This window comes from Dendrobates tinctorius, unplaced genomic scaffold (assembly GCF_039654945.1).
Source record: "Dendrobates tinctorius isolate UK_male_01 unplaced genomic scaffold, ASM3965494v1 ptg000243l, whole genome shotgun sequence".
Lineage (NCBI taxonomy): Eukaryota > Metazoa > Chordata > Amphibia > Anura > Dendrobatidae > Dendrobates > Dendrobates tinctorius.
The window spans coordinates 48,790-76,494 of record NW_027361910.1 but is presented as its reverse complement, the minus strand read 5'-3'; the positions used below and the strand labels follow the sequence as shown (position 1 = coordinate 76,494).

The 27,705-nt window shown below is 43.0% G+C and overlaps 1 protein-coding gene across 4 annotated transcripts in view; it reads left to right on the top strand.

The window, feature by feature from the left end:
- The window catches only part of LOC141060699 (E1A-binding protein p400-like), a 130,292-nt gene that overhangs the window by 60,699 nt on the left and 41,888 nt on the right, over nucleotides 1–27,705 (top strand). For 3 of the 4 annotated variants that reach the window (XM_073557019.1, XM_073557022.1, XM_073557020.1), the window contains 8 exons: nucleotides 3,327–3,512; nucleotides 3,648–3,788; nucleotides 5,673–5,751; nucleotides 11,637–11,689; nucleotides 12,264–12,318; nucleotides 15,472–15,558; nucleotides 19,429–19,634; nucleotides 21,421–21,598. In XM_073557019.1, the coding sequence (XP_073413120.1) occupies nucleotides 3,327–3,512; nucleotides 3,648–3,788; nucleotides 5,673–5,751; nucleotides 11,637–11,689; nucleotides 12,264–12,318; nucleotides 15,472–15,558; nucleotides 19,429–19,634; nucleotides 21,421–21,598 (985 nt within the window). The remainder of the gene's footprint in view (nucleotides 1–3,326; nucleotides 3,513–3,647; nucleotides 3,789–5,672; nucleotides 5,752–11,636; nucleotides 11,690–12,263; nucleotides 12,319–15,471; nucleotides 15,559–19,428; nucleotides 19,635–21,420; nucleotides 21,599–27,705) is intronic. The other variant, XM_073557021.1, reaches the window with a different exon arrangement.

Genomic DNA, 27,705 nt, shown 5'->3' with positions numbered 1-27,705 from the left:
ATTTTTGGGTGAAAAATATTTTTTCTTAATTTCCACAGATCAGTGTTGTAAAATTCTGTGAAGCACCTGCTGGTTCAAGGTGCTCACGACACATCTTTATATATTCCTTGAGGGGTCTAGTTTACAAAATGAGGTCACTTGTGGGGGTTTTCCACTGTTTATGCACACCAGGGGCTGTTCAAACTCGACATGACACCGGCAGACTATTCAATCAAAGTTTGCATTTCAAAATGGCACTTTTCTGAGCCCTGTCATGCACCCAAACAATAGTTTACCCCCTACATATGGTGTATCTGCATACTTGGGAGAAATTGCACAACAAATGTTGGGTTCAATTTTCTCCTTTTACCTTGTGAAACTGAAAACATTGAAGCTAAAATAACATTTTTGCTGGAAAAATGTAATTTTTATTTTCACGGCTTTACATTGTATACTTCTGTGAAGGTTCTCACCACACATCTAGATAAGTTCCTTGGGGGGTCTAGTTTCCTAAATGGCATCACTTGTGGGGGGTTTCCACTATTTTGGCACATCAGGAGCTCTCCAAATGCGACATGGCGTCTGCTAATTATTCTGCAAATTTTGCATTCAAAAAGTCAAATGGCTCTCGTTCCCTTCCGAGCTCTGCCACACACCCAAACAGTAGTTTCCCCCACTTATGAGTTATTAGCATGCTCAGGAGAAATTGCACAACAAATTTTGGGGTCCATTTTTTCCTGTTTCCTGAAAATAAAAAAAATTAGGTCTAAAGTAAAATTTTTGTGAAATAAAGTTAAATGTTAATTTTTTCCTTCCACATTATAAAAATTCCTGTGAAGCACCTGAAGGGTTAATAAACTTCTTTAATGTGGGTTTGAGAACCTTGAGGGGTGCAGTTTTTAGAATGGTGTCACTTTTGGGTATTTTCTGTCACATCTCAAAGTCATTTGAAATGTGATGTGGTCCCTAAAAAAAAAAAAAAGTTTTTTGTAAATTTTGTGGTGAAAATAAGAAGTCGCTGGTCAACTTTTTAACCCTTATAACTTCCTAACAAAAAAAAATATGTTTCAAAAATTGTGCTGATGTGAAGTAGACATGTGGGAAATGTTATTTATGAACTATTTTGCATGAAATAACTCTCTGATTTAAGGGAATAAAAAATTAAAAGTTTGAAAACTGCCAAATTTTCGCCAAATTTCCATTTTTTTCCTAAATAAACATAAGTCATATTGAAGAAATGTTACCACTATCATGACTTATAACCTCATAAAGTGACACTGGTCAGAATAGTAAAATTTGGCCTGGTCATTAACGTGCAAACCACCTTGGGGGTTGAAGGGGTCAATTTAGTTATTTCTAGAGTTTTTAGCGCCAATCCTCTTCTGATTTCCTTTGAGCATATTGTATCTAGCAATGCATTTCCAAGCCGTGTGGGCTTTGTTTCTGATTGCTCTTCCTTTTCCCATTTTTAATAACTGCTTTGGAACTTCCCAAGGTCTCATTGTACCCCAGTAACATAGACAGGAAAAATTTATTTTTGTTACTCTTCATAAAATAATTTTCTCGTCATGTTTAGTTGGGGACACCGCACCAACCACATTTCTTTACGTCCAGGTTCTTTAGTGTCCTGAGGAGGAGATTTGTTCCCAATAGATTGGTTGTTCTGTTATTCTTTATTTAGGTTTTTCTTTGCTGCTCCTACTAAATGCTACAGACTGATTTAGCTCAGTGCTTGCAAGAGGGATATAGTTGGTGGGAGGAACAAACCATTAAAGGGATTATGTCACCAGGGTTTTGGCACTGTAAGGTAGCGTCATTCAGATAGGGGACACTTGCTTGGCAGCCAAATAACCAGATCCGGCACGGGTTTTCCATAAAATAACAGTCCATGCGGTTTATTCATGCATCATAAACCAGGACCAGCAACATAAAGTTCATCTAAACAGCATAGCGTCCATGACAGAGCTTCACTCTGTTTATCCTGTAGTCATACAGGTTGTGCAATGTCCAGCACACAGGCTCTCGAGCCTCACAGTTATATCCCCTGTCAGGGTTACCTTCTCATAGCTGCTTCATACTCCATACTTCAGATGTCCATTCCCTCCAGGGAACTGTCAGACGCTTGCAGCCATTACTCACAGCATTCACGTGCTGTCAGGCAGGAAGCCCCATCTCCCAGCGGGACCTTCCACAACGGACCAACCAGGTCTAAGCATTCACTCATGTGACCTACCCTGGCCACCTTATATGGTCCGTAGCCATGCCCACCGGGTCACATGGCTATGACCTCATCACAGGTCCTACAAGCATTCATACATTCTTTAGTATAGCGTTCTAGACACACCCCTGGGTGGATTTGTAAGTAGCTCTCCCTAACCCATTGGCACGAAACCTCAGCAATATCACTGCTGATCACCACATACACAAGTCTTCATCTCAAGGCCACCCACCTTGAGATACATTACGATCATTCAGCATCCTACACCTATCAGGACACTGGAAATGCTTATACGCCTGTCCTGGGACACCCACACAGCGCACCCTAGCGGACACAGTGGTCACTACACCACAGCACCTAATCTGAAATCAGTATACAGTAGTGTAGAGACGGAAAACCTGTTTCCAGCAATGTGTCACTTACTAGGCTGCTTGCTGTAGTTTTGATAAAATTACGGTTTTATTTGCTGTTTTACCAGCAGGAGATTATCACTAGAGGGCTAGTAAACCAGCTGCCAGATAGTCAAGCATATACATGAGCTCTGTATAACCCCGCCCCCACCACTGATTAGCAGCTTTCTGCTTATGCACAGTGTACAAGATAGCTGCCAATCAAAGGTGTGTAGGCGGGGTTATACAGAGCTCCGCTTTCAGAGAACTGCTAGATCTTCACCAAATAAATTAGTGATTTTATTAATGCTGCAGCAAGCAGCCCAGTAAGTGATACATTGCTGGAATAAGTGTCTCTGCCCCTACATCAGGCTGCTTTTGGATGGTTTAGCGTTACTCTTTAATTACTTGTCCGATTTCTAGTATCTGCAGCTATAATCCAAGGTTTCTGTGTCCCCTAATGAATTTGACGAAAGGATTTTAAGGTGAGTAAAAAGCAATAATTTCTTGTCTGCATAGATGATAAATGATGTATTCAGAATATGGAGTGATGTGCGGCCGGCTCTTTCCTCCTAGTGCTCCCATTATGCCACATTGACCAAGTTCAACAGAATAATGGGTCCAGTGACCCTTCTCATCGATAGGTGGTGGAGGTCCTAGATATATAAATTCTAAATATAATTAATCATAGGGCTGATTTCCCTGTCTACTGTTTTCTTTATTTACTCTGCACCTCATAGGAAAACCTTGTCCACCAGCGCATTGCAGAGCTTCGTAAAGAAGGTTTATGGTCTTTGAGGAGGCTTCCAAAGCTACAAGAACCGTCCAGGCCCAAATCTCACTGGGATTACTTGTTAGAAGAGATGCAGTGGATGGCTGCAGACTTTGCTCAAGAAAGGATGTGGAAAATGGCTTGTGCCAAGAAGGTAAACTGGAAGAAACACCCCTGGTTATTATGTTACCAAGTTAGATCATCTTACATTTAAAGATCCAGCTACTCATCGCAGATGTTGATACAAATTTTGTAAGAATCACTCAATTTTTCTGTTTTCTCTGTATAGTTGGTGAGAACTGCTTCCCGTTATCATGACGAAAAGAGAGCGAACAATGAGCGAGCCCAGAAAGAGGAGGAGAACAAACTGAAGCGAATTGCTGCTACGATTGCTAGAGAGATTGAGTATTTCTGGTTTAACATTGAGCAAGTGAGCGCTTACTTTATGGCTTCCAGGGGTCATGAAAATGTGTACCAGGATGCATTAAGTTCCCTTGGGATGCTAAAGTCACAATCTCTCCAGTAGACTAACTTCCTACTAACGTAGTGTTGGTCTCTGTGCTATCCAAATGCAAAACGCAGTCAGCACATGGGCCGTTGGTAATTAAAGGTGTTCCTGTCTGCAACATCCTATCCCAATATGTAGTCGGTGTAATAATAATAATATTTGGAAATACCTTCAATTAGAAATGTAGTATAGTTTTTCTGATTTGCTATGTGTTTTTCCTCATGTGCAGGTATTGCAGGACCTTGGGTATCCATGGTTGTGACCACTAGCAACTTGCTAACTAGCTGTCATTATGTCAGTGGTCATAACCATGGATCCCCCTAAGGTCCTGCAATGCCTGCACATGATGAAAGAGACATAGAGAATCAGAAAAACTATACTACATTTGTAATTGGAGGTATTTGCTAATATTATTATTATTACACCGACTACATATTGGGATTGGATCTCGGAGATAGGAATATCTGTTTAATGTACCGTAGTTCAAACATTTTCCACACAGACTGACAATCGATGACAAAATATTGCAGCACATGCTAGTCTCCTATGATTTTGGACGAGACTCACTCCATAGATTTCAGTGGTTACACACCTTGCAAAGCCTGCCAATGCGCCAAAAAAAACCCTACTTTTAGATCCAGCAGTACAGGGAAGAAATTCAAAATAAATAATTTTATCAGCTGTTATCAGGGGTTATATATATATTAGAATGCACAGATTGCAAAAAAACAATATGTCAGCTGCACTATAGGACCATTGAAAAAAACTAGACATCTCTTGGATATAACCAATACAACAGCACTTAACATGTCAGCGGCTTCCAGACACTTTGTACAGACACAGGGATGGGACACCAAATCTTTCTCATTTATAGGCATAGAAAAAGTTATCAAGTGGGGGGCATTAGAAGAAAATTACTAAACAGGGAATCCTTTTGGATTTTTAAATTACAAACTAGAATACTGTGGGGTTTGAACATGAGACCGGATTTAATACTTCAGTACGACTAATAGATTCCAGGTACTTGAGTTTCCAAATTGTTTTTAATGCATTTATCCTTAGATAATTTTTACTTTTTTTTAGGTATGTTTTTTTTTTCTCTATACACACAGCACTCCAAAGGGTTAATATTCACTAAGACCATGATTAATTTGGTCCCATGTGTGCGAACCAAGGGATTTCCTATATAACCACATCTCGGGCTATTTTTAGCAAACCTTGACCAAAACCTAGCTATCGAAACGCGTCGGTTTTGCCTCCAGGGTATCCTCGGTATGCCATTGTCCTTGCTTTTATAATGACAATACAATGAATGTTAAGTTTTATTCATAAAGTTCATCGCTGGATAAAACTTCCCTTTTCTATAGATTTCAATGTGTGCGCAAAAAAAAATGAATGCAATGTGGAAACCATCTGAATCCACTTTAAAGGAAATTTTGCTAGGCCTGTTACTATATTTTTAATTGTGGATCTAAAAATATAAATGTCATCCAGAGATAAAAAATGGACATAAGGACCAACGTGCGGATGACGTCATTTTTTTTTTCTGGATGACAATTTTTCATAGGCTTGTGTTAACTTCTCCAGAGGTATATATCATTGACGAGACCCCCACTGATCTAAATGAGATGAATTTGTAATGTTTTTTTCACAAGTGCTTCTTGTTTCCGGAGATCACATCTATAGCAGACAATTTTCAATGACATTCTAGTTAGTTATTACAACGAAGATTCTGTTGAATATTGTTGCAAATGCTTATAATGATATATATTATATTGCGAAAAATTGTATTTTCATACCTTTTAGGTTGTAGAAATTAAGTTACAAATGGAGTTTCAAGAAAAAAGGAGGAAAGCACTAAACCTAAATATGGACTCAATGAAAGGTAACTAAAGCCTCAATATAAAGTTCAGTCAAGACATATAAGAAAATCTGTCTCATACGTGCCATAATTGGCATCTGCCTCTTGAGATCTACAATAATGGCTTGGTCCCCCTAATCATCACAGCAATGAATCAAGCGTATGCCATGCCCACTTTTCTGGAAAGCCAAAAACAACTGAGGCTGTAGCCTCTGGACAGTACTTTGTTCTTTGAATGCCCAGAGCTGGTGATACGAATGATGGTAGTGCGCAGGGCAGATTGTCTATAATCACATAGTATTTATAGATTGGTGCTACTCTGCCGGTACAGTACTGTAGACAGAATAGTAGTGCCGGCTCAGTAGTAATTTCCTTAAATTTGTCAAGGCACATTGTAAATATCACACATACTAGCTGTAAAGTGCTAGTCCCATAGCAGTGACCATAATCACATGGCAGTTATACTCCAGCGGTACATACCACTGTCATTATTTTCTTAAAGGGGTTCTTCTAATATTCCCTTTTCAGTAGTGCTCCCCGGCCTCTGGGCTCCTACTATGCGGAGGCAGTCCACTCCTGGCGAATGTCCATTGGGACCAGCGGCATGGTTGCTTCAAAGGTCCAAACTGTGCTCTACCAGGCTGTTAGCAGAGGCAGGTTTCCCTCTACAGCATAGCAGAAATGCTGGGTTACTGCGGCTGGTTAGATCCAGTATTACAAACCGCTACAGAGCGGCGTAAACAGACCGTAAAGCATGGCTCCTGCAAGCGGTAACCTTCTACTCTAATATTGTAGGGTGGCCAGTAACCTAGGCAACAATTTGTACACTAAGGTATAGATCCGTCTGTTCTTAAGAACAAATAGAATTTTTATTAAGAGGTAAATTGCAGCACTTTTACTTATTTAACCACTTAAGAGGACCTGTCAGCATAATTTTGTAATGTAAAATAAAGAGATGGCAGTAATGGTGCTGTAATACTGATTACACTGATACCTTTGGTGAAGAAATCCGCCCTGTTGTTCTTTTTCAATCATCAATTGAAGTTTTCAGCCAATTAGATTTCGGTGCACAGGGGCCGGACTGTGCACTTGGCCTTCTCCTCCCTTTCTGTGACTGCCTGCCCCTCTGCTTTCTCATCTGTTTGAAGAGGGTATTTCAGATAGAGTAGGCAGGTCAATAAAAACTGAAAGACCACATAAGCAAGGCGGAGGGGCTAGGGAATCATAGAGAGGGAGCAGCAGACCCAGTATAAAGCCCCGACCCAGTGCAAATCTAATTAGCCAAAAACTTTTCACACCCGGGTGATTTTCCATTTTCCGCTCTTGTTTTTTTTCTTCCTTTTTTCCAAGGGCCAAAACATTTTTTTTAATTTTTCCAGCTATATACGCCACATGAGGGGATTTGTTTTGTGCAGGACGAGTTGTGCCTTTGAATAACACAATTGTGCCACATAGTGTACTGGAAAACAGGAACAATTCCAAGTGCGGTGAAATTGCAAAAAAAAGTGCAATTCCACAATGTTTTTTTTTTTTTATTTACCTTTTTGAATATATGGTAAAACTGACCTGGCAATATGATTCCAGAGGTCAATATGATTATGCAGATACCAAACATGTCTAGTGTGTTTTTTTTGTTTTTTTATTTGTTATGAAAAAAAATTAAAAAATTGGTCCAAATTTTTTTTTTTTTTTTTGCTTATGAGCTGATGTTTTTACTGATACCAATTTGGGGTACGTACAATGTTTTGATCGCCTTTTATTGCATTTTATTGCAGTGTTGCAGAATCCAAAAATAGAGTAATTCTGGCATTTTCATTTTTTTCCTTGTTACAACGTTTACCAATCAGATTAATTTATTTTCTATTTTGATGGACATTTCTGAATGTGGTAATACCAAATATGTGTATTTTTTACTTTTTTCAATTGTTTTTTTTTAATTGGGGAAAAGGGAAGTGACTTTTTTTAATTTTAATATTTAAATTTTTTTTTTTTTTTAATACTTTTTAACTGTATTTAATAGTACCATTAGGGGACTTGAAGCTTCAATCGTCCTATCTCCTATGCTTCAGCCACAGGCCGACGTTCACAGGAGGATTGTGATGACATGCACGTGGGCTCTTCTGTAGACCCCCGACATTTGACAACCCATCGGCACTCTGTGATCACGTGACGAGGGCGGGACAAAATTACACGCTTTTTGTCTGCGTGTGTGAAATGCCGCTGTCAGTGATTGATATTGGAATGTAGCTGGTTAACAGCCGCTGGTGGATCCGAGATCCATCCGTGGCTATTGGAGGCACTTGATGGCTGATTAACATTATTAGCCACTCAACGAGTCCTGGATGTTGAAAGACAAGATTTGAGCATACCTTATTCAAAAGAAAAAAACTCAGTTCACCATTATAGGCAGAATGCTATGTTTCTGGCTGAAACAATTACACGTCATGGAAGAATGGAGGAGAATATAAGGCTTTGGTCACATCTACGTGAGAGGTTTGGCAATTCTGTCTCTCATTTGATCTCCAGTATAGTGCTGCCTGCGGTGTTTTTTTTTTTTTTTACTTAAATTGTATAGCACTTGCCAGAACTTTAACAGACCTCATTAAAGTCAGTAGGGTCTATCAGACACTGCTGGGTTCTGTTGTATTGCTCTACATTTCTTTCAACACTTCAAAATCACCTTTAACAGAAGCCCTGATGCAGATGTGAAAAGAGACTAACAAATAAGTGTAAATTTATAGTCCCCTTTTATAGAATAGATGTGCAATCATGGCCTAAAGTGTTGGCACCCTTAGAATTGTTCCAGAAAATGAAGTATTTCTCCCAGAAATTTATTGAAATTATACATGTACAATCCGTGGACATTTGAATGAAATGAAATGTTATGGCAGGAGACCCATTTGACCCCACAGCCAAAATGTGCGTGAACAAGCCAAAATCTTTCTGAAAAAGCGTCTTTTGGACAGATAAGAGCAAGATAGAGCTGTTTGGTAAAGCACATCATTCTATTTACCGAAAACGGAACGAGGCCTACAAAGAAAAGAACACCGTACGTACAGTCAAATATGGTGGAGGTTCAAAGATGTTTTGGGGTTGTTTTCCTGTTTCTGGCATTAGAAGCCTTGACTTTGTGCAAGGCATCATGAAATCTGCCAAACAGGCAGCTTCACCAGCGATCAGCACCAGCGACACGTGGGTAACAAGCGACGCACGTCGCTTAGTTACCCACTGTGTACCTTTAGTTACCTTCGCGCTGGTGCAGGGAGCTGGTAACCAAGGTACACATCGGGTTTCTAAGCGGTGCGCGGCACTTAGAAACCCGATGTGTACCTTGGTTACCAGCTCCCTGCACCAGCGCGCTGGTAACTAAGGTACACATCGGGGTTCTAAGCGCTGCGCGCCGCTTAGAAACCCGATGTGTACCTTAGTTACCAGCGCCAGCTTGCTGATCGCTGGTCTCCCGCCTGCCACACGCAGCGATGCGTGCTGGCCAGCGGGAGACCAACGATCAAAAAAATGTCCTGGCCATTCCAGGACGATCAGTGATACCCGGCAGGGGGGCCGGTCGCTGGTAAGTGTCACACACAGCGATCTCGCTGGTGAGATCGCTGTTGCGTCACAAAACTTGTGACTCAGCAGCGATCTCGCTAGCTGTCTGTGACGGGGGCTTAACTCTTCAGATATGAGAGACCTGGAGCAATTTGTAAAAGAGTGGTCCAAAATTACTGTTCAGAGGTGTAAGAAGCTTGTTGATGGTTATAGGAATTGATTGATTTTAGTTATTTATTCCAAACGGTGTTCAAGCAAATATTGTGTTGAGGGTGCCAACAATTTTGTCCTGTCCATTTTTGTTTTTTTTTTGTGAAATTATGTCCAATTTGTCTTTTTTTTTCCTCCCTTGTTTTTTTTTTTTGTGTTCCAATACACACAAAGGAAATAAATGTGTGTATAACAAAACGTGCAATTGCAATAATTTTCTGGGAGAAATAGTTCATTGTCTGGAACAATTTCAACGGTGCTAACAGTTTCGGCGTAGACTGTATAGAGGTAGGAATAGATAATCTGGTTAGTCTTTTTCATACTTTTTTTATTTGTTGTACCAGGGCTGATTTTCGGCAGACCTCTTCCGGTATTGTCATAAAATACACAAAGTTAGGATTCATCTCTGCTTGCTGGTTTAATCAGTCATCACATGATCACTCGTGTGATTTCCTTGGTCACGTGTCGAACTTCTCTTTTTGCATCTCTGTATATTAATGTAAAAGCATTGAGAGAAGCAGGAAGAGAAGTTAGTTGGCATATGATCACAAGTATGCAAACCAAACCAGCAAAACAAAGCCAAATCCTATGAGTGAGTATTCTACCTTCTGTGAGGATTTGGCATGATACAATACCTGAAGAACCCATTTAATGATTAGTGGTTTCACCTATTAGGATACTTCTTTCATGGCTCCTTTTGAGTATGATACCCCCAAAGTGCCCCCCCACCCACAAAAGAAGCTCACTATGTTCACCCCAGAGAGACTCCAGCAACCTTTGATGCCCCAGCAGCATATTATGATGGCCCACAGTTCCCTATACACAGTACAATGGCTCACAACATAGGGCTCCCTATATGGAGTATGATGTCCCCACAGTTTCCCTAAATACAGGATGATGTCCTCACAGCCTCTTTATACACTGCATGATGGCCCACTATACACAGTATGATGGCCCCCACAGTTCCCTATCCACAGTATGACCCCACAGCTCTCTCTACACAATTTCAGGCCCCCACGTTTCACTATATACAGTATAATAACCCCCACAGCTACCTATACACAGTATGATTGCCCTCACAGTTCTCCATACACATTTTGAGGTGATCACAGTTCTGTATATTTAGTGGGGGATCCACCACAGTTCACTATATACAGTATGGGGGTCCAACAGCTCCCCTATATACAGTATGATGAACCCCATACTTGCATATGTACAAGTAATGACTGATAAAATAATAATAAAAAAAAATACTCCAATGTTACCCCAGAGCGCTGCTCCGGTCTTTGCAGCCAGGCGTTCTGAAGTTTGTCACTGTAGGTGTGATCTAGTAGCGTCATCCCACCTGCTGCTTCCAGTCTCAGATGCATAGGGTAAATGGTGGAGGAGGGAGCCATCGGTTCTCTCCTCCACCAATGTGGTCAACTGTGTCTGCATCCTCAGGCAGGATGGGGTGAGGATATGTTGCTCAGCAACGAGTACCCCTTACTCAGGTGCCCTATATCATGCACGAGGTCTTCTCCTTTGAACACCATCTGATGAATTTTCCAGTTTTTCAGTGGGCTAGGCCATATCTGCCCCTCTATGATATGTATCCTCTGATAAAGCATATGGACAGGGTTTGTTCACATGAGACATGATCTTTAAAAGGAATCTGTCAGCAGGTTTTTGCTATGTAATCTGAGAGCAACATGATATAGGAACAGAGATGTTGATTCTAGTGATGGGAAACTTACTTGACTGTGTTTTACTGTTTCAATAAATCAATGTTTAATCAGCAGCATATTATTACTACATAACTAGGTGTCAGGTGCCTCCTAGTCAACTTGTCTGTGTCACCCCGCCCACACAACTGATTAGCAGCTGTCTGTTTGGCTGCTTTCTGTGTACACTGTTTACAATCAGGGATGTGGGTGGGGTTGTACAGAGCTCAGCATTGTGAGCACTGCTGGATCTACAGCAGAGAAAAAAGTGATTCCATCACAAATGCTACACCCACTACACTTAAGTGATACATAGCTGGAATCGGGGTCTTTGCCCCTACATTATGCTGCTGTCAGATTACATAGCAATAACCTTCTGAAAGAATCCCTTTAATTGTGTTTAATTTCTGCATAGCAAATAACATGACTATAAATCTTTACTTGCAGGTCCATTTAAAACAATCGAAGAGGCTTGTGTTAAACACAAATATGGAAGTAAAGTAAGCAATCCCATACTATCACATCTTTGTTATTTAATTTCTGGCTATATAGAGTTACTTTTTTTATTAAATCTATATTTATTGCATGTATAATAAAATCTAATGCATGAAAGCCATTCTCCCAAGCTTAAACACTGATGTCCTCACCAAAGGACAGGCCATTCAGCTTTGATCAATAGGCTATAATCTCTTAAGAACCCCACCGATCAACACAATGATGAGGCAAGCACTGTATGTAGCGTAATCTGGACAACATAAGTTTAGAGGTGTTTTGGCCACATAGGCCTTCTTTAGGGTCCATATCACTCATGTACCTCCATGTCCAAAATGTTGTCAGCCTTTCCTACAACATGATGTGATAGATCTGAAGCTCCAAAATAAAGTACAAATTATGATTCACATCGTTTAAACATGTAAAATATGCACATGAGAAATGGACAGATAATACACATATATGTCCAGTCTGTATGCATAACACAAAGCCGTATGCCCATATGAAGTAATCTAATGTCCAAAGGAATGAGAGACAAATATGTATCCAGTATTCGAATCATATTTTTATGTTTTCTGACAGTTTAAACAGACTTGGAGAAAACGAAAAGCAAGTGCCTCGTGGAGTGATGGAGAAGGTTTGTTCACATTTATTCAGTATAGGAGTTTTGCTGTACATTCATTTTAATAGATTATGTGGCTATATTTTAGCATTGACATGGAAGGAGCGGGAGATCCAGTGCTCAAAATATCCATTCCTGCTTTCTCACCTGTGCCAGTGGGGGCACAAGACCATGTGTTATAGCAGCTTTCACTAGGAGTTGGACACTAAGTAGTTAAGTGTTTGCCGCTCCCATAGGCAAATAGCTAATCCGTTTTAACCTTGGACCTTTAAGGTTAGGAATATAGGTTTGAATACTCACTCTGATGTCCCAGAAAAGGAGGGGCAAGCAGTCTGGTCTTAAGTGTGTCATTTGCATATTCTATCGGATGAGAGATTTGATGGTCATGTGCACCTGCCCTTAGGCCGAGTCATTCAGACCATGATTATGGCCAGCAAACCATCTTCCTTTCATGTCTACTACAGACCCTGGAAGACCTACTTCCATTGGTGTAAGGACTGGCAAGTCCAATCTGTGAGGCGTTCACTCTCCCAATACTTTCTTTTCTCCAGGATGGGTTAGATTTAGGCCTGAGTTTACATAGGATCTATCACTGGTGAAAAGTGCCTAGTTTTTCCTCTTTTTTACTTCCCGCTGCTCCCCAAGTAATTCATTTGTTTTTTTAAATCTGCAATACATATTTAGAGAAAATATTTAGCTTTTTCTAGTTTTTATGGACTTTAACAAGGGGGCATGGCTGACAGGTAAGATCCTAAAAATACCCATAACTCTTGAACTGTATGGCGAACTTGAAAAGAAACAAGAAAAAGCAAATCAAAAACTGAATACTCACAGGAGAAGTTGAAATAAAATAAGAACAAAAACTGCCCATTTTTTTACCTTTCAGACAGATCCTCTTTAACCCTGCTATTCTGTTTGTTACCACTATACACTTATGTTCCGGTCATTTTTGACCAGACCTAATAAAGTCTTGATTTTTAGCTAATTTAAGTGTTTTAATTGAATAATTTTTGCAGTATTATATTGTATGTGAACCTGGTTGTTTATAAACAAATGAAAAATGGAAAGAAAAACTTACTTTTTATTTTTTTTGTGTCAAAACATTTAACATGGCTTTATTGGAATATTTATGCATATTTGCACATACAAAAATAATTATTTATCCAACTGTAAATTATAACTAATAACAATAAACTAAATGTAATTATATTATTTTCCAACAAAAAAAAGAAAAAAATTAACAGTTGTTTTTTTTATGTAAAATGATAAGTCACATGGTGCAAAATTTACTCTTTGCAATTGTCACAGGTATAATTGACATGTCTTTTGCATAATTATTTTTCACATCTGTAACATATCACATTTGATTTGTGATTTCTTGATGTTGGACAGAAGTCGCATCGTTTCCGTTTTAGGCTGGTTGCGTTGCTGGTGGCGTCCGTGGGTATTGTAGCAGTGCTGGTGGACTACTATGGCAATTGTCTACTGATAATATAAAATAAAACGCCCCCCACCCTTTAGGATAAGAGCTCAGAGTAAAGCAAACACACTTTTCATACAGAATTTGTTAGTACTCTTTCAGGTCAGCATTTCACAGAAATTAGATCAGGGAACACAAGTAAAAAAAAGAGAATATGTTCATTTACAATATGAAATGTTGAGAACTGAATTGAACTATTTTACATGAACAGCAGGGTAAAAATATTTGGCACATAACTATACTGGAAGGTAATCCATCAGCAGTATTGTAATGAGAAAATGTATGTATGTGTAAATCTGCATGGACCAAAAGGACCTAAATAAATTGATAAATAGTAGTAGATGTAATATATAGTCCAAAATGAGATTATAGCTCCTTTATTTTACTCATAAAATGGCTGGAGATCACTATAAAAGGCTATCGGTCATTTTTGACCAAACAGTACAAGTGTATAAAAAATTGTGGAGCAAAAAGTAAACAAAAAAAAAAAAGTACCCATAGGTAAGAACCCCTCAAATGAGGAAAAGTCAATCAACCACAAGTTTCAGAACCGCATCTTGAATATTTTAAAAAAATATTAAAGTTTGAAATCGGTCGTTTTTGACCGAACATAACAGCAGGGTTAAAGGGTTAGTCCTAATCTGCAAAAGTAAATTTCACTTAATACATCTTGAAAAACTAATAAGTTTTGCAATTTGTCATGGTAAAATTCCCTACCATTCACTTTATACTGCAACTTAGGGTACTGTTTGCGTTACCCACTTCCTATGACGATTCGTTTGAGAATCCCCAGTGCATGATGGGATACTCAAACGAAAACAAATCGTCATCCGCTGGCTGAAACGGCTGTCACTCCCCTTTCCGCTCTGAGCTTAAGTGTCATCGGGGAGGGCTGGGACATACTGACACTTCACTTGCTTCGATTGCGGCATTCAAACCAAGGGTCATCAGTGACCCTTGTTTCAGGGCTGGTCCCTGCTCTGTCCCAGAGTGTCTCCCTTTTGCAGTGTCTCCCCCTTGTGCAGTCTCTCCCTGTGCGATGAGCGCAGCATCCGGTCTGCTTAGCTGAGTAGTAATAAGCCGGGAGCAGAGAGGTGTCACTATGCCCAACAGAGACCAGTGACGTCACCTACGGGGGCGGCGCTAGTCCTCCTGCGTGCTGGATATAGTGACACTGCTCTGCTCCTGGCTTATTACAATTCAGCTAAGCAGACAGCAGACCGAACGCTGCGCTCATCTCACAGGGGGAGACTGCGCACTGGGGAGACATCGCAGGGTCAGAGGAGAGACCAGCCCCTGAAACGAGCATCACAGATGACCCTCCATTCCATGGCTGCAAACGAAGCAAGGGAAGTCCTCTCTATTACCATCCATTGGGGCACCCAGTACCCACTCAATGTTATTTTTTTTTTTACTACAATTATGACCATTCTGTATAAGTGTCTCCGTTCTCGGGTTCTGCTATGTTTATATTATTGTATTTCTTTGCTAGTATTTTTCTGCCTTTCCTACCGCTTGCTACAAAATGATAAGCCCTCTTCCTTCAGGAGGGATGTAGCTGATGGACGGAGCAAGCCACTGGCAGTAGCTATCATCCATGGTCCTGTGAAACCCAATTGATGGTAATTGGAAAGGGTTTTCTATGTAAGGACTACAAGCCTTTTTTTCTCGTTTATTTCTGTAACCAGGGGATGATGAAGAGACCATTGCTGACCAGGAAACCAAAGAAGGGAATGTTGACCACCAGGCCGAACTATCTGAGTTACTACGGGAAGGTGGGATGATTTATCTCTTTGTAATGGCAACATAAGACTAGGTTCACACTCATTTTTCTGGTTCTGATTTTCTGTTCCGTTGTAAAATCAGAAAAATGGAAGTCATTAAAGGGATTATCCAGTACTTTAGCCCTTTCACCCCCAAGCCTGTTTTTATCTTGCTAACCAGGTCATTTTTTTCCAATTCTGACCAGTATCACTTTGTGGTATTAACTCTGGAACGCTTGTATTTCATGTTAGTGGAAAATTTTAGTTGCCATGATTTGTTTATTTATGAAAATATTGAAAATTTTATGAAAAAAAATTAACATTTTGCAATTTTCAAACTTTTAATTTTATTCCCCTTAAACCAGATACGGTAGTTATATCACACATTATAGTTAATAAATAACATTTCTCACCTGTCTACTTTATATCACCACAATTTTTTAAACATAATTTTTTTTTTGTTAGGGAAGTTAAAAGATTTAAACGTTTTTCTGCAATCTCTCATTTTTCCAACAAAATTTACAAAACCCATTTTTTTTTTAGGCACCACATCCCATTTGAAGTGACTCTGAGGGGCCGATATGACAGAAAATACCCAAAAGTGACACCATTTTAACAACTATACCCCTCAAAGTGCTCAAAACCACATTCAATAAATTTATTAACTCTTTAGGGGCAACTCCTAAATTAAATAAAATGTGAAAGGAGAAAATAAAAATTTTACTTTTCCCCACAAAATTATTATCTTAGTCCCAAATTTAGCATTTTCAAAAGGGTAACAGGAGGAAATGGACTATACAATTTGTTGTACAGTTTCTCCTGAGTAACGCCAATACCCCATATGTGGTGAAAAATTACTGTTTGTGTGCACGGCAGAGCTCGGTAGGGAACAAGCGCCATTCAACTTTTGGAGCACATAATTAGATGGAATAGATAGCAGATGCCATGTTGCATTTGCATAGTCCCTGATGTTGGTAAACAGTGGAAACCCCCCAAAAGTGAACCCATTTTTTAAACTACACCCCTCAAGGAAATTATATACAGGTGTGGTGAGCACCTTGAACTCACAGATGCGTCACAGAATTTTATAACGTTGAGCTATGAGGAAACAAAAATCACATTTTTTCCTACAGAAATGTTGCTTTAGCCCCAAATATTTCATTTTTACAAGTGTAAAATGAGAAAGTGAACCACAAAATCTGTTGTGCGATTTCTCCTGAGTACACCAATACTCCATATGTGGTGGAAAACTACTGTTTGGGTGTATGGCAGGGTTCGTAGGGGAAGGTGCACCACCTGAATTCTGGAACGCCATTTTGTCTGGAATAGGTTTCAGATGTCACATTTGAAAAGTCCCTGACATGCCAAAACCGCAGAAATCCCCACAAGTGACCCCATTTTGGGAATTACACTTCTTGTAGAATTAATCTAGGGGTGTAGTGAGCATTTTTAACCCTTAGACTATTCACAGATTTGTATAACATTGAGCTGAGTCATTGGAAATTACCTTTTCTCTATCGCTTTATTGGGGGACACAGGAAACCATGGATGTATGCTGCTGCTCCTAAGAGGCAAACAGTAGGCAATGTTGCTTAGGCCCCAAGATTTTAATTTTCAAAAGGGATAATAGGAGAAAATAGACCGTATTTGTTACACGATTTCTCGTACGCCAGTACACAATATGTGATTAAAAAATAATTTTGAGGCACAGCACAAAGCTCAGAAGGGAATGAGCGCCATATTGGAGTTCAGATTTTGTTGGAATAGTTTGCTGGTGTCATGTTACATTGGCGCAGCCCCTGAGGTGGCAAAACACCCCCATAAGTGACCCTATTTTACAAACGAGACCAGGTGGGTCACATCACAGAATGTTATACCATGGGGCAGTGAAGAAAAAGAATTACATTTTTGCCACAATAGTTTTGTTTTAGCCCCAGATTTTACATTTTCACATGGGCAAATGGATAAAAATAGCACCATATTTTGTCACAATTTCTGCTGAACATGGCAATACCCCATATGTGGTTCTACAATTCTGCTTAAACGTACAGCGAGTCGGGAGGGACAGAGCGCTATTTCACTTTCGTAGAGCAAATTAACACAAACTAATTTGCAGCCTCTATATACAGAGTCTGACCTCAAGTGACCCTATTTTGGAAAATACACCCCTCTGGGAATTTATCTACAGGTGTTGTGGTAATTTTGACTCCCTGGGTGTGTTCCAGAAACAAGCAGCAGTGGATGTTGCTGAGTGAGTATTGCAAACTGTCGTCGTATTGCCCATAAGCTCATGGTTCTGGAGACACGCACCTGTAAATTAGGCAGGCTCTCATCACTACAGAAATGCCAAACATGTTAATGCTAGATGTGGTTTAGACACACTGGGGCTCAAAAGAAGGAGGGCATTTAGATTTGGGAGTACAGAGTTTGATGAAATTCATTTGGGGGGTGAGGAGCCATAGCGCTTCTCCAGAGTCTTTGTGCTACCAGTAACGTGGAAGTCTCCTTTATTTCCATTGATGGATGACTGACCAGAGTGGGGGGCTTTTTTGTTTATTGAGTAGAAGCTTTTATTGGGGTTTCCAGCTAAATCCCTGAATGATATGATTCAGATGAAACCTCCAACAGATCAAATCACTTTAATGTGGCAGCAGAGTTACTTTGGACTCCGTCTGGCCTCTGTTGCATGATCTAACAGGGTTGCTGTAGCTGGCTGACCCGACGGTCGACATGACGACTTCGGGTAGCCATGGCAACCACAGGGACCTTGCAATGACATTGCATGAGCGCCGATCGGACTGGTGCCTCTCCCTTTCCTAGCCTTCCAAATTCTGTGATCGATGACAGCATTTAGAGGGTTGAACAACCGGGGGCACTGCTCCTGGCAGTGACAGTCGAGTTTTGGCTGTCACGTAAGCCAAGCTCTCAGCGACGATCGCGCTTGCACAGCTACTATTCCGCACATGATTGCCATGATGTACCCATGTGTCAAAGGTCCGGAACCCCTATCCGACCATTATGTCTGGCTACGTGAAGGAGTTAAAACAGATTAATAATGAGCCAAGGGTGTGCAAAATAAAAAGACAAAGCGATACTCACCTACTGGACCTCCATTGCTCTTCCACACTCTGTTTCTTCTACATCAGATGAACTGTTAACACTGCAGGCAATCACATTCACATGACAGCCTTCTCTGTAAGAGGAAGCCAGGAGGCCAAAACACAGTTTGAAGTACGGACGAGCTGCGGTCGGTCGTCTGATTGGAGAGTTTCGTTTGTTTTTTTATTATTGCACAACCCTGATCCCATTAATATTATCTTGTAAGATTGCAGACAATCATTTTTAGAAAATACACTTGTCTGACAAATAGCTGTTTGGCTTTCGTTTCAGTCATTTTAATGGTAAAAATGCTCAGCATGCTACGCCTTTTCTTCTGGTGAAATTTATAGATTTTGTTAGTTGTGACGGGACCTCATATTAGAAGTCAGATCAACCATTGACCATTGTGTGAAATCATTTTTTTTAAGCAGTTTAGAAAATAGAAGACACAACTTCAGTTACTTCAATCTTCATTTGTTCATTGCTAACTTGTATTCAGGTAGGAATATCTTGGTCAGAGATTCTGACAACTATTGATTGGCTGCAGCTGCCAGATGACTAGAGGAGCGTGTCATCCGATGTGTCTCTGATGATGTGCTTTTCTAGTCCTCTAACCGCTGCTGCAGTCATGCGACTTATGAATGGAGCAGACGCCTGTACTGCATCTGCAAAGGCGCTGCAAAGTGAATTTACCTCCATTAATTCTTATTAAGCAATCTATGCCCAAAATTAAATTTATTTATATAACCTCGTTAACACTTTAACTTTTTTTTTTTTTTACAGATGTTAAAGACTTAAGTGGAAATTCAGAAGTGCCACAGAAACATACTATCCTCATTGACTCTTTACTTGATACAGACCAGTTTAGAATGGCTGACAGGGCAAGTCCTGCACATTTGAGCTCCAGACAGCACACCAGAGATATCGGAGATGTGGCCAGAGCAGCAGAGCTCCTTCTTCCTGGTGGAAGTGCACGGATTACATGTGCAGTAAGCATTCATTCTATATATTATTACTAGGAGTGAAGGAATAGTCCAGCTTCACTAATAGATTCTTCTTTATTTAATCGGAATTCATACACAGGACATAAGTCATAATGATAGATGATCTAGCGTTGGTGTAACGCTTGCATCTACGCGTTTCGGCTGGACACTCGCCCTTAATCCTGATCAATCATGTTTTTACTACTAGCACTTATTGATAGGAACAGACATTGAACAGATCATATCGAAGTCTTGTTAGGAAATGGCAGATGTTCACAATTGACCATTGAGCAGTCTATGGGATGTGCGGATATCCCTGTAATGCCTGATGCATTCCCACAAATCTTTATTGAATGTGTTTGTAAAATGCGAATATAATATTACTGTATTAAGACACTAAAGCTCCATAGACAGGAGATCACTGCTCCTCCTGTAGTCTGAAGTTTAGGGTACCATCAGCTCGTCGGCCATTAAAAATGAGTGTTGTTTGTCTTCCTCTCCTTTTATCCTCATCTTTTACACACCACATTGTTGTAAGTTGAAACTGCTGGCAGTTTCAGCCACAAGTACAGCAAGATTATGTTCACATGTGCAGTATTCATCCCTTAGAGGGGTCCAGCAGCTATCCGGTTTTGCTTACTAAATCAGTTTCAAAATGAAGAAGACGGATTGCTAATTAACGGGTCTATTTTCCATAGACCTCAATGTTAAAATTAGATAGGTCTAGATGAAATCAGTTATTTTTAGCCAGACAAAATAGTTGAATCTGCACAACTTGTTTGTCAACTAATCGCTGCTGGATCCGGTCTAACGGATGATTACTGGAGCTGTGAGCATAGCCTTAGCTGTCTCTCAGCCGGAGAAAACTTATTCCTATGGCCAGCTTTATACACTTGGAGGCCAAAACAGAACTCTTCAGCGGAAGTGTTATTATTATTATTTATTATAGCCGCATTTTTTCCTTTAGCGCTTTACATGTGAGGGGGGTATACATAATAAAAACGAGTAAAGTAATCTTAAACAATACAAGTCATGACTGGTACAGGGGGAGAGAGGACCCTGCCCGCGAGAGCTCACAATCTATAAGGAATGGGTGAGGATACAGTAGGCGAGGGCAGAGCTGGTCATGCAGCGGTTTGGTGGAAGTAGGGGATTGTACTGAACAAGTTAAAAAAAAGCACAACATACTTTGGTGATTTCCTTTATTAAAGGCTTTGATGCCTTTGATGAGAGGAAGAAAGCTTTTTACATATGTTGGTGGTTGTGTTTAGTTAGTACAGTTACACTAAGTTTCAGTCTGCAATCTTCATTCATTCATTCCTTTTCATACCCTCAGATATGCGCTTATAGCCTCATCCTAGTTTCAGAATTTCCTCTTGAGGAAGTTTCTCTCCCAGTGATACACAGGGTTGCTAATTAATACCTGGCAGTTGAATTTCTGTCTATGGAGACCTGAAGGTCATTTAGTGGCTCCAAATCTGTAGACTGGTGTCTATAATCTATAATTTCCACAAAACTAGTGGCAAACACTCCAAAAATGTAATATCATCTATGTATTGGCTATATAGCGCCAATGTAAACTTAATATAATCACCCACTTTAACCCTTGTCCGAACACACGTTACGTCACTTCATGCAGATGTTGGCTCTGACAACACCCAGAGACCCCTGGCACTGCTGATCAGTCATGATGACCTTATCGACAAGACGTGGTCGTACTTTATTGGCAATGCAAGGACTCAAATGTACAGCATTATATGCACTGTTTTAAGGAATAAATGTTTACTTTCAGGTGAAACCACAACCTTCTCATTTACTGCATGGCACGCTGCGGGACTATCAACAAGTGGGGCTGGACTGGATGGAGAAGCAGTACAAGAAGAATCTTAATGGCATTTTGGCCGATGAGTCAGGACTAGGGAAGAATGTTCAGGTGATTGCGCTCATGGCACACCTAGCCAGTAATGAAGGTAAGAGGCTGACAACAGCAAAAATGAATTTAAATTTGTTACCCCACGGATTTATCACCTATTCACAATTGCCCTTATCGATCCACCTCTCCAGAGTCGATGATGAGAGCGAAGGTGAAGACTCCCTCGTGTACGTGATGCCTATTGTGCGCATGCATGACCACCTCTCTCTTTTCACTATCTAATGGAGCACAGGTCACGCATCAACACTATGGCACCAATAGACCCATACAATTCAATGGAGCGTATTCGGCATGCTCACTGCTGCTCTATACACATTGGAAACACAGGAACCCTGGTTTTGTGGTTGATGGAGGTGCCAGCATTTAGACTCACTCCAGTTAGACATACAGCCCTTATCCTATGGGGTAACCCCTTTAAAGGCCTAGCTAATAATACAATATTTTAGTGTACAAATGTATCAAAGTAGTGCTATATAAGTCAGCATAATAAATAAATGGAGGGCCTAAAACAAAAAGAGCCAATAACCTAATTGACCCCCAGCATTTCTCCTTCGCCTCATTGGGGGACACAGGACTGTGAGTGTATGCTACTGCCGCCAGGAGGCTGACACTAAGTGAATGAAAAAAAGGTTAGCTCCTCCTCCGCAGTATACACCCTCGCCCCGATTGCCGGCGAGACCAGTGCATGCTTAGTGTCCGTAGGAGGCACACGTCTGGTCTTTTTCCCAGACTTTTTTCTTTTGACTTTCCATGAAGATGAGACAGGGGCGACGGACCCTATTGAAAGGGTCCGATCTCCCCAAACCATCAACGGGCGAGCACTTGCGAGTGTCGCCTCCACGTATCCTCTCCCACAACGTGGGACATGATGCCGAACTCAGCCCTGACCACCCTGAGATATTGAAACCCTAGGCTGTACAGAGGCACAAGTACAGTCCGTGCGGCCCCCACTGCACCACCAATGCAAGGACTGCAGTGGTGGAAGGAGGCAGACGGTCCCTCTCCTCATCCCGGGTAAGGAACGATGGAGCCAGGGTGCCTCCACCGTCCTGTGCGCAGCCCCCCTCTCCCCTCACCACACCTGACAGGCTGGCAGCTGAAGCGGTCCATGCGATTAGGACGGGGCACGGATCGAGGGTGGACTGGGAGGGCTCCTGTGGATGGCCTGCCGTCCTTCCTGTGCGGCGCAGCTTTCGCTGCCATATTACCGCCAGTGGTGGTTCCCTGGCGCATGCAGCACTGCGCTGCTTCTTCATCGCCGGCCAACGGCGGAACTTTTCTCCCCGGCTCCTAGTTTGCCCTAGGCCGCGGGGAGTCCTGCCCACTGACGCGTCCATTTCCGGCAGCCCGCCCCCCCGTGTCCTCGGGCTGGTGCTGTAAATTTAGCCCCCGGCTTCTGCCTGTGCTAGGCCACAGCCGGACGTCACGCCCCCAGGGCGCATGACTGTGGGTAAGTGCTACCCCCCTTCAGTCGGGCAGCCATACTAATGGTGTCACTGCCGCAGGCCATGTCAGCCAGCAGGCCCAGCATGTCGTCTCTGGCCATTCTAGGCTGAGTATGACTGCTCTCGTCAGGTGGCGGCCGATAAAAGGTCACTGGCTATGAAACTGAGGACCAAGCTCATATGGTGCTATTTGCCGCAAGCACCTCCTGTCGGTCTGTTTTTTTCTGCAGGCACAGAGCAATCAGTTATGCGAAGCCTCCGATCCCTAACGCGCCCAGGAGCCCTCCCCTGCGACCAAGCCCCGGAATGGGCTCTGTTTTTGTCACAGTCTATGGCAATCGAGTCCCTTCAGGCTCCAAATCCCGATATACTGGCAGGCACAGTGGCTTGCCTGTCTTGGAGAAATTCTCGACCTTACAGGAGCCTCCGGCCTACAGGGGCCGCCCTCACTGTAGACAGACGCGAGGGGGAAACGAACCCACACAGCGTCGCCCAGCCCGACTGGTGCCTCAGCATCCATGAGCTCTGCTTCTCGTTCCCCTTTTCCGGGGGGGTGACACCGAGCAAAACTCGAATTACGATTCCGAGGAGCCCCTTAATTTGGATGCACCTGGTTCCTGGTTACCAGGAATCAGTTGACAGTCTCATTGAGGCCTTCAACTAAGCCCTGGGCATTGACGATGAATCCACCTTGACCTCAGGTCATATGGTGTCATTCAAATGGGTCAGACGGTCTCATAGACTCACCGAGAGTTTGAGGACATAGGCAGTGACACAGCGAGCGGCCAAACAAACGTTTCGCAGGACAGAGGGCACCAGATGCAAGATAACCGTTTGCCTCTGAACTCCGGAAAGGTGGGCAGAGCCCCCATCAGTAGATCCACCCGTATCGCGGTTGCTAACAAGAACCCGATTATCCCTACCTAACGGGTCTTCTAATAAGGATCCCACTGACCGTCTCAATAGAGATCCGGACTCGCTTGGTGTTTGAGGCCTCAGGATCAGCCCTCTCTCCCTCTTGCACGGCAACTTGGGTAGCCAAGGCCATGATTTCCTGGTCAGAGTCATCAAATGCAGCTTTGCAGGGCCTGTACCTACCGTCGGAGGAAGCTGAGATCGCGAATCAGATAGTCCTGGCAGGAGGCTATTTCATTAACACATCCTTGAATGCAGCTAACTACGCAGCACTGGCTGCCGCAAATGCGATTTGCATCAGGGGAGCCCTATGGTTGAGAACATGGTGAGCCTACCCAACTTCCAACAAATCCCTAATTTCTTTGCCCTAATCAGAGCAGCAGAGTGTTCAGTGAGAAGCTAGATCAGCTTATCTCCGACACCACAAGGGAGAAAAGCAACTTTCTCCCACAACAGGGGGCTAAGCAGCCATTCCGTCACCAGTTTCAAACATGGTTTCGACCGCCAGCTCAGGTCGGCCCACAAACGATTTTCCTGTCTCGCCCTCCCAAATCTGAAACCCGGGCACGTGCCTTATTCGAAGCCGTCGAGCCTTTCAGGCTCAGTGAAGTGATCACCCCTGTACTGGAAAAGAGAGAGTTTTCAGGGTTTCTACTCCAACCTGTTTGTGGTCCCCAAAGGAAAAAAAAAAAAAAAAAAAAAGAGAAGAAAGGAACAGAACCGTGAGGCTCATTTTGGACCTGAAGCTTCTGAACAGGTTTTTTTGTCAGGATCAGACATTTCCGGATGGAGTCTCTCTGCCCAGTCATCTGCCGTGAAAAAGGGGGAGAATATTTTGGCGCTATCGACGTCCAAGGCGCCTACCGGCAACATTCCCATTTTTTTCCTGGCATCAAAGGCTCTTACAGTTGCCATCAGCAACCTGCATCACAGCCTTACCCTTTGGGCTAGCCATCGCCCCCAGGGTATTCACAAGGGTCATGGCAGCTGTCATGTCCATCCTGCATGCCCGTGGGCATAATCATCTGGCTTTATCTGGACAACCTCTGGGTCAAGAGCCCATCTTTTCAGTCTTGTGAAGAGAGCGTCAGCATCATGCTGGATACACGTCTCCACCTAGGGTGGCTGGTGAATTTGAAGTTTTTCCCTATTCCAACTCACACAATTTCCTTTCTAGGGATGATCTTCGACACTTCCCGAGGGTTGGAAAAATCTCCCTCAGGTCAAGGCCCTAGCACTACGGTAGGGTGCTTGGGCACTTCACCAGCCGGTTTCCCGTACCATCCGGTTGGCATGAATGTCTTAGGGAAAATGGTGGCAGCAATTAAGGCTGTTCCATTTGCCCAGCCCCATCTTCATCCCTTGCAGCACGCCCTCTTGGTAGCTTGGGACAAGAAGCCCGTTCTCCTTCGACCACCAGTGGCGGCTGTCCGCACCGGTCAGACAGGCTCCCAGATGGTGGATGATGAGTCCCTCCTTTCTGCAGGGGAAGCCTTTTCCTTCGAACCATTGGTTGATGGTCACGACCGACGCCAGTCTCCTTGGATGGGGAGCAGTATTTCGCCACCACACAGCCCAAGCATGTTGTCACCTCGGGAATCACGCCTCCCGATCAACCTTTTAGAAATTCGGGCGATTCGGCTGGCTTTGCAGCACTTTTCCTCATCTCCTGGCAGGATGCCCTGTCCGAATTCAATCAGACAATGCCATGGCAGGGGCTTACATAGATCATCAAGGGGGGCAGCCGCAGCAGATGCTCAAGGCAAAGCTTATCCTTTGCTGGGCCGAGAAAAATCACTCTGTGATCTCGGCAGTTCACATTCTGGGCGTGGAGAACTGGGCAGTGATCTTTCTCAGCCGGCAGGGTCTCGCGTCCGTGGTATGGCCACACCATCCCGAGTTTTTTCCAACAGATTCTCCAACGTTGGGGAACCCCAGAAGTGGACCTGATGACTTCTAGGCTAAATGCCAAGGTGCTCAGGGTTGTCGCTCGGTCCCGGGACCCACAGGCAATCGCCGTGGATGCGTTGGTCCTTTAATGGAACCAGGTTTCACCTCTCGTAACTGTGTCCTCCGCTTCCACTGCTTCCAGTAATACGGATTGCCCCAAGATTGGCCTTGTCGGACAGGGTACGCAGATTTAGTGCAGCTACTTGTCGACATCCCATGGCGGCTGCCAAAGCGCCCAGACCTACTTTCCCATGGCCCGATCTACCACCAGAACCCAGAGGCCCTGTGTTTGGCAGCTTAGCCTTTGAACCTTGGATCCTAGCCCAGGTCGGGTTCGGCCGGAAGGTGGTGGCTGCGATGGTTAGTGCCCAGGAGCCTGCCTCAGGACGTGTTTACCATCATGCCTGGGAAGTTTTCTTCTCACGGTGTAGGGCCCGTGGTTATCCTCCACTGAGATTCTCCATTCTTAATATTTGTAGCTCTTCTCTAGTCTGGCCTAGATTCAGGTTTAGCTCCAAGATCCCTCAGGAGACAGATTTTGGCCTTCTCCGCCCTTTTCCAGCGTAGGATTGCTGCCAATCTGTAGGTAAAGACCCTCAGCCAGGGGGTCGCCCGCTTGATACCCCCCTATAGGATCCCTCTGGACGCCTGGTGCCTTAACCTGGTCCTAAGCGGTCTGCAGGAAGCTACGTTTGAACCACTACAGGGTGTCTTTTTGGCATACCTTTCCTAGATGGTGGTGTTACTCAAGGCTATGACGTCAATTACACGGGTCTCGGAGCTGGCGGCTCCATCCTGTCGAGCCCTGTATCTGATTTTCCACAAGGATAAGGTGGTTCTCAGGACGACTCCTCCTTTTTTCTGCCAAAGGTCGTTTTCTTCATCTCACTTTATTGATGATGTTGTCTTGCCCTTTTTTCTGCCCTACATCGGGTGGAAAAGGCTCTTCATACGTTGGATCTGGTGAGAGCTCTCAGGAGGTACATGTCACGGATGGCACCCTGTCGTTAGACAGACACGCCATTCGTGCTTCCCGAGGAATGGATTCGCGGCCTCAGGATCAACCATAACCAGGTGGATTTGTTTGGCTATGCAGGAGTTACAGCATCAGAGGCGCACCTGTTCCAGCAGGGATCAGAGCACTCTCAGCTCGGGCGGTGGTCGCCTCTTGGGCTCTTCAGCACCAGGCTTTTGCGAAGCAGGTCTGCAAAGCGGCAACCTGCTCCAGTCTGCACACATTCTGGAAGCATGACAATATCCATACTCAGGCTTCAGCATATGTGAGCCTGGGTAGAAGGATTCTCTAAGCAGTGGTGGTGCACCTTTAGACAGAAGGTGCGTATAGCTTGGACCGGTGAGTCGACTTCCTACCCAGGGACTGCTTTAGGACGTGTCTCCCAATGAGGCGAAGGAGAAACAGGGATTTTTGTGATAACTCGCCGTAAAATCCTTTTCTCCGAGACTCTCATTGGGGGACACATCACCCACCCTGTTAGCCAATTGGCTCCTTTTTTGGTTGTTAATATGTATTTATGATAAAAGGTGGGTCTTTCCAGACTTGTTGCTACCTGCATTAAGGTTTATTTTTGTCTGTGTTTTTCATCTCCTACTGCTTTTGCACCGAACTGGTCTCGCTGGCAATCAGGGCGAAGGTGTATACTGCGGAGGAGGAGCTAACCTTTTTTTCATTCAATTAGTGTCAGCCTCCTGGCGGCAGTAGCATACACCCACAGTCCTGTGTCCTCCAATGAGCGTCTCGGAGAAAAGGATTTTACGGTGAGTTATCATAAAAATCCCAGTTTCTCTACACCGCTGGCCATGGCACCCATGGGGG